The following is a 12,698-nucleotide window of genomic DNA, read 5'->3' on the forward strand; positions in this document are numbered from 1 at the left end:
ATATATATATATATATATATATATATATATATATATATATACTGTATGTATTCTACGAAAACTCTGCAAAATGTTGATATATATAACATTTTGAGAATTACTGTGACTTTAAGAGAAACTCCGCCTTGAATGGGACGTTCTCTGGTGTAATTTGATTGAAAGGTTGAAAGGTAAACGAGGCGGTCTTTTGAAATAAATCTTTGGATTGATAGACGATTGGCACATCTTAACCAATCGCGCCTGTAAGTAGTATTTGTGGGCGGAATTTCCTGTATTCTGTGTTAATATGTCAATTTCACAAAGGCAGATTGACTGAAGGTAGAGAACTGGACCTCCAAAGGAATAGTAGGTATTTTTTTTTATAGAAGTGGGCTAAATATGTATTTGTTTTTAATCTATAAGAATAAATTAAACAATGAAACGCTGTGCAAAAGTATGGAGAATAAAGTCCACGTATTGTCATTTATCTATTTAATTTTCATTTGGGACCTAGCGGTATACGGTACTTAGTCGGGATAAGAGTAAGTCGTTGCTTTTGTCTTACTATTTTCAGTTATTAAAAAAAGTGTGTTTACTGTAACGTTTACGTTAACGAAATACAGTAGTTTTTTGGTCACAGTCAGGATACATTTTTGCGTTGAAACCCACAGTGGTTTAAATTTGCTACTACTTGATATGTATAGCCTTATATACAAGGCTATATAATAAATAGTGTTACATTAGACAACAACAACATCAATATTTAAACCGAACACTCTCTAGTTGAAACAAAAATATTGCGTTAGTTTTTCCATGTTTCCAAAGAAAGGACAAATTAATCGAGAATTGGTCACGGGATGTGCAGTTATGAGTAACTACTACACACTGGTCACCAGCGTAGTGCGTTCTACATTACAAAGATTAATGTAAATTAATGCTTTTTTGTTTATTTACCTTCAGATAGAACTTACTTTATTCATAAATTAAGATGAGTGTATTGTGTTAGAAATGCAGAAAAGGCATCCACACAAAAGATGCGCTCGGTGGAATTTGACATCAGCATCATCAATTAATTCAGTATTGTTGGCAGCCACAACTACATTTCTTTTTTTATGTGTTTCTTTGGAGATATTAGGTGCTTGAACTGAAATGACCAGCCTTCAGCCATTTAATCTATCCAAGGCGTGGGAGAAATACATCCACTCCAGGATACATGGAGCTGATAAGCAGGTAGGAGGCGTGTGGTAATAATCCTGAAACCCTGCTGCTACCTGGCGTTTTTAAGAGCAAGGCAATGAGCAATTCACAACCGGTCTACTAATCCATAGACCTCACCATCTACGAAAACTCACTGCAACTTTATCATTGTTGGTTTCCCATTTCAAGGTTATGAACAGTGGATCTCAGGTTTTGTATTCCCTAATACTCTGGAACTGTATTTTTTAAGCAGAATAGGCTTGAAGTTAAAGGGAGATTACTTTTGTTTTTGTCTTTTTTTAAATAGATTACTTTTTTTTTATAAATATTTCAAAGACATTCAACTTTATGAACAAACATTTAGAAATACCGCATTTTGAAAAGGACCTGCACCTGACAAATCTCTGTTGGCAAAACCTGTCCTGTTGTTTGTTAATTCAGCCTTGGTTACTATAGCAATTCTAAATTAAGATGTGCCTAAGGTTGAGTAGCTAAATGTAAACAAACTCAGGCACCTGTTTAATTTTCTAGCAAAGCACTGGAAGCAATGAAGTTTTTTTTGTCTTGTGACACAATACAAAGAAGGTATCATTCAAAACCTCCCAAAGTGCCCATTTGATTCCTTCTGAATAGGGAACCCTTGCAAGCCTGTATTATGTGTTGGTGTCAATACAGTAACTTGAAACATCAACTAGAAAAATACCACCTTAAATCACTTTAGCGTTGACATCTGACGCCACCATGCTGTATCAAGGATAAATAAAACATACTGCAGTCTCATGGATCCAGTGCCTTTGCTAGTGCAAGCCACCTGTCAATCAGAGGTGTCAAGCCTGTTTGACAAATCAAGCAAGAGTTTGAATTGGATTTTAGAAGCACGCCTGTGGAAATGCGTTTAATAATATTAATAGTAATACAACTATAACATTTTGATGGAATCTGGTACAGTATATTTATACATCTAAAGGCTTGTTAGACACTAGCTGATTATGTTTTTTTTGTATAAAGGTTTGTTCTTAAAATGCTAGTATTCCCTAAATGAACAAAAGTGAACTCCTTTGATAACTGTTTCAAATATTCATTCTAAGGCAGTTCTGTGGTATGTATTTGTTCTGCTCAGAATTTGCTAAATGAGTTTAAGTGAATTCTGTAAGTGGGTTTACATTGACATTGTTTGAGATGCAGATGTTGTTTTCATTGTGAAGCTGCTGGAATACAAGTGGCCAGCAGCATGGGATTGTTATGATACCATTGTGTGTTTGGAATGTACCCTATTATTGCACAGCTAGCTCAAGATATGCAGATTTCCATTGGTAAAATCCAGAAATGCATAGAAATGTGTTTTTTTTTGTTGTTGTTTTAGGTTTGACTTGCAAGTTCAGGATTAGTATAGAAGTTGATCTTCTGCAAAATTATACACTTTTTAGTTTCATTGTTCCATTTATAGATATTCTATTGCTGACCTTGTCTCTGGTCTTTCTGGTTGTTCAGTCATCTGGGGGTGGATGTAGGTGTTTTGCTATGGTGTGTCTATGCAGCTCAATTCCTAAGGGTCTCTTTAGCCTCACACTTTTTAAATCTAACTGCTGGGGCAAATATTTAAAGAAACATTTGTTGAAATGTATATAGAGGTAACATTTGTGTTTGTCAGTATCAAATGTTATTACACATAGATACCAAAATGATATATTTTAATGCTGAAGTAAGCCCCAGGTTCATATGGTAATGAATTGTATTCAATTGATCTACTTAGAGTGATCATAAAAGCACCACCACTAAAATAAATAAAAACAGCCTTTGTCACGCCAACTTAAGCCTTCTTACTACAAGGGCACTTTTTTACAACATACATTTCAGAGAGTAGTTTTCTTATTGATTTGACTGGCGAGGCATTCTTAAGCAAATGAAAGCCGAAAGCAATGAAAAATTGCAGCATTCCTTCTTGCATAGCAATTTACCCCCAAACTTGTACGTTTTCTTTATAAATGCCAAAAATCTTTTTTTGTTTTTTTTAGCCAGGGCTTTGGCTTGTGACTGGCTACAGTATAGCTTTTGCAGGAATATTTATGGTGTTTTTAAATACAGCTTACAAAAACAGCAAGTAGAAAGGCCATTGGCAGAGTATCCTGTACGTTCCTGTGCCTGCAATCGATCAGCTGTCTTTGGTGTAAATCTTGGTAGGAGTTTTGTATAAACACATCTCATTGTTCTTATTAGCTGCAAAGAGGGGCATACTTATTGAAACACTCTATGGGACTGTTCGTCCAACACATATTTTATAATGCTGCAGTACTGTTATGCTAACGCAATGCAAACAGGAATCGAAAACCTTTTTTTGGCATGCCTCACTGAAAAGCGGACGCCAAGTGCCACATCACCATTTTAATTTTCCAATGTTAAATGGCTGTGCAGCATAAACATTCCCAAGAGGCGGCTTCTCCTTTTAAATGATGCTCCCTCACATTAAAACACAGCTGGGTGGGAGTGAGGACTTGGGTGACAAGTTAATGACCCACCTTGTTGGCAATACAACACCCTTCTGTAGCTACAGATGCATTGAGAAGGAGTATTCCCAAAGAATCTGCCTGTCATCCAAGCAGATTGACAATCTAGTCTGTATAGCTAATTTCCCAATTGCATTTAGGCTGTGCCTGCCCCTTTGATGAGATCTGACCTTCTAAAAATAAATACATCAGTGGCCTAGTACAGGCCTAGATGGTGCAGTGGATTGGCAAAGGGATATGAAGCCTTTCCCGTCGGTGGTTCCAATCCAGCCAAGTGGGGCAAGGATTGGAAAAAGTGGGTAAAAGAGTGAAAACAATTTCTGTCTGGTTGCCACTGTTGGTTTGCATTCATTCTCTTGGAGATGCAAAGAGGCAGCTTGGCATGGGGATTGGACTGCACTCACCCTTTGGGGGTGAAGATAAGGCATGTTGACTAGGCAGTATAAATTCTGTGGATGAAGGGAGAGCTGTGCCAATATAAACATATTGCTTAACCGGATAGTTACATTATTTCCCAAAACCTTCTCTTAAAAACTGGGATACAGTTTAAAAAAAAATAAGCAAAGCTAATGTATTAAGAACTGTCAGTCAGGATTGGTGGTTAGATAATGGTATGTAACACAAATTAAGTTATACTGTAATTTTACAGAATATTTCCCTCAAGTGATAATGTTAATTTAATTCAGCCCTCTGAATTCAGACACTGCTGCTGAAGGTTATGAAATGTGGTTTCAAAGTACCAGAATCTGGGAAGTAATTGCTAGTATTTGCAGTTGTAACTTGGTGGAAGTGGCACATTGGTTTAGTTTTATTGATTTTACCAGTCTGGTGCCATCATTGTAGTCATCTAATGGTCTCTGCTATCAAGCTGCTACTATTAGCACACTGACACACTGGTTAAATACTACAGCTATACCTCTTAATCCCATTGCCTACTTGTGGCAAAGTGGTGATTGATTACAGGTGCGTGCAGTACAGAGTGGATACAAAACAAACAGACAAATGATTTTCAGGTGCAAGGGTGTTTATTGATTTATTTAATAATGTCCAGAGCCTTATGGCAAACACCTGTAAATAATAATGATGGAGTGATACAGCGGCATGTATCACTCGGTAATTGTAATCCCCGGGTTTGACCCATAACCAAAAAGTCCAGTTCTGTTACACCCACACGAAACACAAAACACAAACAGAGTTAACAGTGAGTGATTATTAGTGCTCTTGATGCAAGACAGTTCTCCGTGAACAAATGGAAAGTGTTGGTGTCCGGGTTTGATGCTGGCTGAATAGCGATAGCTCTGGATCTTTAGTAGCAGTCTAAAATAACAAACAGTTTTTACTTGGACAAACTAAAACACAACACTCACGTTTCCTTCTAGGTTTGATCTAACCATTTACAAAAGGAACAGTTACACTATGTCCCCTATTTATATCCTCGCTCATGACCCCTAGGTTAACGAGTCTTCTGGTTTTTATTCCAACTGAGTTAGTCGCCACCACTTAGAACAGGTGCGTTTGTGTTCACGTGATTCGCCCACAGTAAGCGATGGACGGTATAAACTCCCACACAATAACCTGACATTCAAAATGTCCCCCAATCACCAGTACAGAAAACTAAACAAAAATGCATTGTGACGTTCGGGCGGTTCCTACAGAACAGAATCCTAATCCCAGATACTGGAAAATAGCCACGTCAGTCCCGTGCACACATACATTAAACAAAACAATCAAGACAAAATAGATATATCCCAGCTTATCGAAAGTGGGTGGTGATCAGAACCCTAAATGATAACTCACTTTAATAGTTAGTTAAACATAGCATCTCATTTTATTTTAATGAATTTACTTCAAATAATAACAATAATATAAAAACAATCTAATTCTTTTTTTTTTTTTTTTTTTTTTTTTTTTAAATTTAGTCGTTGCCAATTAGTTTTTATTATTTTCACCCCAATTTGAAATGCCCAATTATTTTTAGGCTCAGCTCACTGCTACCACCCCTGCGCTGACTCGGGAGGGACGAAGATGAACACACGCTGTCCTCCGGAGCGTGTGCCGTCAACCGCCTGCTTCTTTACACTCTGCAGACTCACCGTGCAGCTGCCTCAGAGCTACAGCGTCGGAGGATAACGCAGCTCTGGGCAGCTTACAGGCAATCCAGCAGGTGCCCGGCTAGACTACAGGGGTCACTGGTGCGCGGTAAGCCGAGGACACCCTGACCGACCTAACCCTCCCTCCCCCCGGACGACACTCGGCCAATTGAGCTCCCGTCCACGGTCGGCTGTGGAATGGCCTCGACTCGAACCGGCGACGTCCAGGCTATAGAGCGCATCCTGCACTCTAGCGAGTGCTTTTTACTGGATGCGCCACTTGGGAGCTAAACAATCTAATTCTTAATCATCAAACACAAACAAGCTAGCTCCACAGAGTTCCTAACAAAACAAAATATAAAGTTGCAGCATCGACCAGATGAAACAAAACAATTAACAGTGTCACTTTTCTGCAAAGGTTGTCTTGTTTGCATTAAAGTGCTGCTCCTCTTTCTTTTTATTTGATCAGACTCCAGACAGGTAACTTTTTCAGTTTGTTCTTGGCTTTTGGTTTGAATTCAGCGGTCTCCAATGTGTTATCCAACAGATGACAGCTAACTATGCCTACACCCTGCGTTTTTAAAACAAGGGTGCAATATAAGCAATAAACCCTTAACACTAGAAGGACCGGAGATATACTCATACCTAGAAGCCCCGCAGCAGTCTTTCTGGTGTCTGTATTCAGAACACTGTAAATAGTATAACAAACGGAGAAACGGTCAGATATAATAGTTTTTTTTTTATTTATTTTTTTACGGAGTACGTTACATAAACATCTGAAAAACCGAAGCATATTTTATATATATATATATATATATATATATATATATATATATATATATATAATATATATTACACACATACACATATGAACATTTATTTTACAAATCAAAACAAGAAAATGTAAGTTAATAAACATCTGAACAGACATCGGTTTACAACATACATATTTATAATACTGAAACGATAGCAATACATTTTTTACTTTTCAACAGCAATCAGTTTATTATCAGATGTGCAAAAGCAACTGAACAACATAGATAAATAAACTTATAAGAAAACGTTTTACAGAAGCGCACAGCAAAAGAAGTTATAAAAAAAGTCAAATTTATTTTTCTAAACAAAAGGGTATTCCTTTACCTTGTCTAAGGCTGGTCACAATAAATACAGATAATGCGCTTCTCCACGTCGCCTTTTTGCACAGGGCACATCTGATCAAAGTTTTATTTATTCTCTCTGTTCTGAATGCTTCTTGCGACGTTCCTGTGCTAACTGTAAAATATATTCTCTCTTTGTTAAATTCTTCTCCGTGCATTCTTTGTAAATTACCCAGGAGTTGATGGCTGCTAGGTCCCATACATTGTGAAACACCTGAACAGAACACCGTCGTGTGCCAGCTTTCACAGAATACTTCCGTGCCATCTGATCCAAATATCAATTTCATATTTTGTAAAACTCCACGGTCTCTGGTATTTTTTTTCACTAGTCCTGATGCTAATTGACTGTCCAAAGCAGCGCAGCTGGCAAGCAGGCGCCAGCCTTTCAAAAGGCTGATTGAAAAACAATAGACTGTCAGTCATTCACTCAGGCAGAGAGTAGAGACTAATCCAATTACAGCTAAACACATTGTACTGGTAAATAAAAATAAAGTAGAATACCGTTCTGTATAATGAAAATACAATTGTTTTATGTGTAGCTGTCAATGTGACTGCTCCCGGAGCTTTTAGGTATAATGTAATATATCTCCATTATTTCTGTACTCCCGTGTTTCATGCTTTGTGAGAATATTTGATACATACGGACGGAAAGGTACACGAACGCACAACCCCATATGTGGTACACGACTGGAGAAAATTACATTTTAAAACCAAAAACCGCAGCCCTTAGGTCTGCCACAGCGTATGTGGTTAAAAATCTTTAAGACACGCATTACACTTTATTACATATGAATGTAATAAAGTGCAGAAATGTACTGTACAGGTAGGCTACATTACTGCAAATTGTTTCCAGTGAAGAACTCTGTGATATACGCATCTGGACAGTCTTTTTATGCAAGTATGGACGGCAAACTTTGTCAGCATTTTGATGGGGGTTTTGATTTGTCAATCACATTTCACTGCCATCCATATTACAGCAAAGCAGGACTGAAATTCGTTCCTTTTCTTTTTCCAGCCATGCTTGCTTGCTTGCTTGTTGTTGCAGTCAGTGCTGTTTTTTTTATTATTATTATTATTTATTTCTTAGCAGACGCCCTTATCCAGGGCGACTTACAATCGCAAGCAAATACAAATACATTCAAGTGTTACAATATAAGTCATACAATAAGAACAAGAAATACAATAATTCTCAAGTGTGACAAACCACAATTCAATAATACAGCAGATAATAGTGAAAGTTACATCAGGATATGATTAAGTAGTGATAGTTACATCAGGATATGATTAAGTACAAAATACTACAGATTAAACACTTGGGAGATTACAATATTCTGAGGTACTGCATACAGGGATTAAATAGGCAAGGTACAGGACAGGGGTAATCGCTCAGTAACGAGATGCAAACAGCTGATTGATCGATCTGTCATGCTTTTACTACAGTAAAGTGCTGCCTTTTGTATTGAAATCTATGTGAACGGCACATAAAATAACAGCTGAGTTTGCCCGAAATGTACGACGTGCTTAACACGGTATAAATGATGCCTTTGTTATTGAAATCGATGGGAACGGCAAACGCTATTTGTCTGATATAAACGGCTACCCGAAATAACCCTGTATGGTGTAAGTGGTGGATACTGTATCAGTTACTTAATGTAACCCTTAATTCAACTATTCATTAGCTTAATTAGACCTTTTTAAAATAGTTTTAAGCTTTTAAACAGTTGGAGATTTCAAGTTAACTATACAATTTTATAAGTAACTTATATAGGAGCTGAGAACAATTGAAAAGGTCTAATTCAAGCACATTATTAGTTCAGAGTAGGGTTTAATTGATAATTCAGTTGGAATGATAACCAGAAATCACAGTGTGTCACCAGGACCAGGATTGGGAAACCCTGATTTAGAGGACAGATCTTAAACCCCAGTGCACTAGAGCGGACATCTTGAAAAGAGCTTTGAAACAGACTTTAAAGTTGTAAAAAGTTGTCCGGATGTTAACAGTGATAAGAAAAATAACAGGTAGGTTATTTAAACAGTTTAAGTCAAAGTACTTCTGGAAAATAGGGATGTTTGGTTTCGTTCTAGTAGCGCAGATCCTTGAACTGTAGTTCAGAAGTAGAAACAAGAGCAGAGTTGTGGTTGCAAACCAAAGAGGATTCAGGGATGAAGATTTACCTGCTTCCCTCAAAAGTAACCAGTAATCTAATAAATACTGCCATGCAATTAGTTCTGTTACTCTATCTAATAAAATACATTTATTAGAAGTGATTGGAATTGGTCTACAAAGTACTGTAGGTATTTTGCAAAAATATTTGTGGTATTTCAATGGTGTCTATTTGTCAAATAAAACAAACAATTCTAAAAACTACCAAACCTTGCTAATAGGGTATTAATCACATTTATCTTTGTGAGTGCAAAGGCAAGAACAACTTCAATGATGTTTACATTTGCGATAGGATATGTTATTTTGTTCACAGCTTGCCTCCACGTAGCAAGTCATTCTTCCTGCTACAGCATGTTACTGCACTGTAGATCAAGAAGTGTAGCCAAAAGCTGCAAGCTTGGGGGAACTAGAGCTCCAAGCTTTAGAGAAGATTTGAAGTTACCTGAAGCTGTCACATTAATTCAGTATTAGAAGTGAAATAGTAAGTTATTTCAAGTGAGCCGGGAAGATAAGAAAACAGCAGCAAACATTAATACATAGCACAGGTTAATTTGTATTTCTTGTATGAGATTAAGCAGTGTTGACAATTCTACCTAAACTGAAGTGACAGTATAAAGGCATTCCAGTTTGGGGCTGGTGACATTAATGAGGTGTATTGACAGGGTCCACTTCAGTACCACTCTAAAGCCTGTTTCACACTGACATGCTGTACCCGGGTCGCAACCCGGTGTCGTGCGGGTTGTCTAAGCATTTTCACTCTGCTTTTTGAAGAAGCAGGGTCGACCTAAAAATGAAGCAATGTTGTGGAAGCTAGTAGTGGTTAGGGCTCTGGACTCTTGACCGGAGGGTCATGGGTTCAATCCCAGGTGGGGGACACTGCTGCTGTACCCTTGAGCAAGGTACTTTACCTAGATTGCTCCAGTAAAAACCCAACTGTATAAATGGGTAATTGTAAGTAAAAATACTGTGTAAAAAAATAATGTAATTGTATGTAAAAATAATGTGATATCTTGTAACAATTGTATGTCGCCCTGGATAAGGGTGTCTGCTAAGAAATAAATAATAATAATAATAATACTTCAAGAAATGGCTTGATGAGGTTCTTGCTTGGATCAATAAACAACAAAATGAGCAAGATGGGCCAAATGAACCTCCCCTTGTTTGTAACATGTCTTATTATGTTAAAAATTCACATACATCATAATGCCTCCATTTATCTATAATGTTCAGATCTTTTAGAAAGTAAAACAAGTAAACCAATTTATAAATGCTACAGTAGACTAGCCTGATTTTAATTAACACAGTAATATGTTACATAAGAAGAAGAACATAAGAAAGTTTACAAACGAGAGGAGGCCATTCAGCCCATCTTGCTTGTTTGGTTGTTAGTAGCTTATTGATCCCAGAATCTCATCAAGCAGCTTCTTTAAGGATCACAGGGTGTCAGCTTCAACAACATTACTGGGGAGTTGGTTCCAGACCCTCACAATTCTCTGTGTAAAAAAGTGCCTCCTATTTTCTGTTCTGAATGCCACTTTATCTAATCTCCATTTGTGACCCCTGGTCCTTGTTTCTTTTTTTAGGTCAAAAAATTCCCCTGGGTCGACATTGTAAATACCTTTTAGGATTTTGAATGCTTGAATCAGATCCCCTCGTAGTCTTCTTTGTTCAAGACTGAATAGATTCAATTCTTTTAGCCTATATGCATACGACATTCCTTTTAAACCCGGGATAATTCTGGTTGCTCTTCTTTGCACTCTTTGTAGAGCAGCAATATCCTTTTTACATTAGGGAATACACACAAATGTTGTATTACTTCATTTTAATGCGTTCCATTTTACAGTTTTATAGTGTTAGATATTTTGAAAATCACCACTTCCAAATAATTTGTTCAGTGGATAAAAAAACGTATTTCTGGCAAATAACTGCTTAAAAATTCAAAGTTAAGCATTAAATGCTACATTTCTAAAACAAACGGGTTGCTATGCCTTACTCTTACGTGCTATTAGAACAGAGTTCTGTTTAAGCGTATTCAAGCAAAATGTCTCCGTCAAAACAATGCCCCAGTGCACCATAAATAAGAACATAAGACATTTTACTAGCGAGAGGGTGCCATTTGGCTCATCATGCTCGTTTGGTTGTTAAAAATCATGCAAAGAAAGTAAATTAGACAAAAGACAACCACTCTGGCTACTGTAGTAAACTGTAAGTGCTTTTTATTGCTTTCATGCTGAACCTGCAGCCGTCTACATTAGCAGACTTTTGCAGTGCGACTCGGAAGCTTTCCTCTGCAAGTGAAGCGTCACACTGATCCTGTTAGCTGTAGGGAAACTGATATGCTAGCAGTGGAGTCTGTATTCATCCTTTCCACCGCTAATGCATACAATTCAAAACACAGGAGATTCACCGCTATCACATTACATACACATAAAATACTCATTACCACAAAATCCAAAGAATATAAAAACATCGCTAACATTTTTGACACGCAGAACTTTTAATGACCCATGTCTGCGAAGTATATTTTTGCAGCTTATAGCAAATGCACCGTAATGATGAAATACAGGCATCAATGAACATTTGATGAGCTTCTAGCGCATTCCTGTTGTATTTTTTGTCTTTGCTGTTCCTTTTTTATAAGTAATACACACTGAGGATTCACTTACTTAAACTAAAATAACTGAAGAAACTACAGTCAAAGAAAAAAGTACATTTCGGCAAAGAGATCGGGGTGGCAATCTGAAAGATGTTTCAATAAATTGGTGGTGTTTTCTCCCTTGTTTTTCACTTCTTTAAAACACTTTCGACATTTTGACTGTCCGCCTTCAACCAGATTGCCTTTATCATCTGACTGAAATCCAAAATGGTTCCATACCACGCTTCTTTCTCTGGCATTCGCCATTACAGCTTCAGTAATTAAATTTTCCCAGAATGCGCAGAGTACGTGGTCACTTCCACTAAGGGTAGATGAGTAAGCTGAGTTCATATTGTTTTTCAAGCACACAATTGCAGAGTTTTGTTTTGAAAGCTCAAAAAAACATGGTATCGAAAAACCGTGAAAAACCAGGGCGACTTACAATTGTTACAAGATATCACATTATTTCACATTATACAGATATCACATTAATTTTATATATAATTACCAATTTATACAGTTGGGTTTTTACTGGAGCAATCTTGCTCAAGGGTACAACAGCAGTGTCCCCGACCAGGGATTGAACCCACGACCCTCTGGTCAAGAGTCCAGAGCCCTAACCACTACTCCACACTGCTGCAATTTACTATATTTTTTTCTTACAGTGGAGAGTAAATTACTATTAATGACCCAAAATCTTATCTGGAGCACTGGCTACAACATAGTGCTGACCTCACAATAGGCATTATAACAATGTAACATGCTGTAAGCTACAGAACAGTATTAATGTAATAAATATACATTTTGTTTAATCAAACCTTCTTGCAAAAGTACAAACATTTCACTTTTTGTCGCCGTTTTAATGATCCTTAGTTTACCTGTGCAGCATTACTATACTGACTCAAGAAAAAAAAAAAAACACATGTATTGATTTTTTTTTCCTTCTTTTTTTACGTTATAACCTGACATAGA

The 12,698-nt window shown here is 37.1% G+C and overlaps 1 protein-coding gene across 6 annotated transcripts in view; it reads left to right on the top strand.

Annotated features, from left to right (window-relative positions):
* The first annotated feature begins 219 nt into the window (after positions 1 to 219).
* The window catches only part of LOC117411061 (lysosomal-trafficking regulator-like), a 186,765-nt gene continuing 174,286 nt past the window's right edge, over positions 220 to 12,698 (top strand). For 5 of the 6 annotated variants that reach the window (XM_034018115.3, XM_034018116.3, XM_034018117.3 and 2 more), the window contains exons 1-2: positions 220 to 345; positions 1,108 to 1,209. In XM_034018115.3, the coding sequence (XP_033874006.3) occupies positions 1,129 to 1,209 (81 nt within the window). In that variant the 5' untranslated portion in view covers positions 220 to 345; positions 1,108 to 1,128. The remainder of the gene's footprint in view (positions 346 to 1,107; positions 1,210 to 12,698) is intronic. The other variant, XM_034018114.3, reaches the window with a different exon arrangement.

This window comes from Acipenser ruthenus, chromosome 6 (genome assembly GCF_902713425.1).
Source record: "Acipenser ruthenus chromosome 6, fAciRut3.2 maternal haplotype, whole genome shotgun sequence".
Lineage (NCBI taxonomy): Eukaryota > Metazoa > Chordata > Actinopteri > Acipenseriformes > Acipenseridae > Acipenser > Acipenser ruthenus.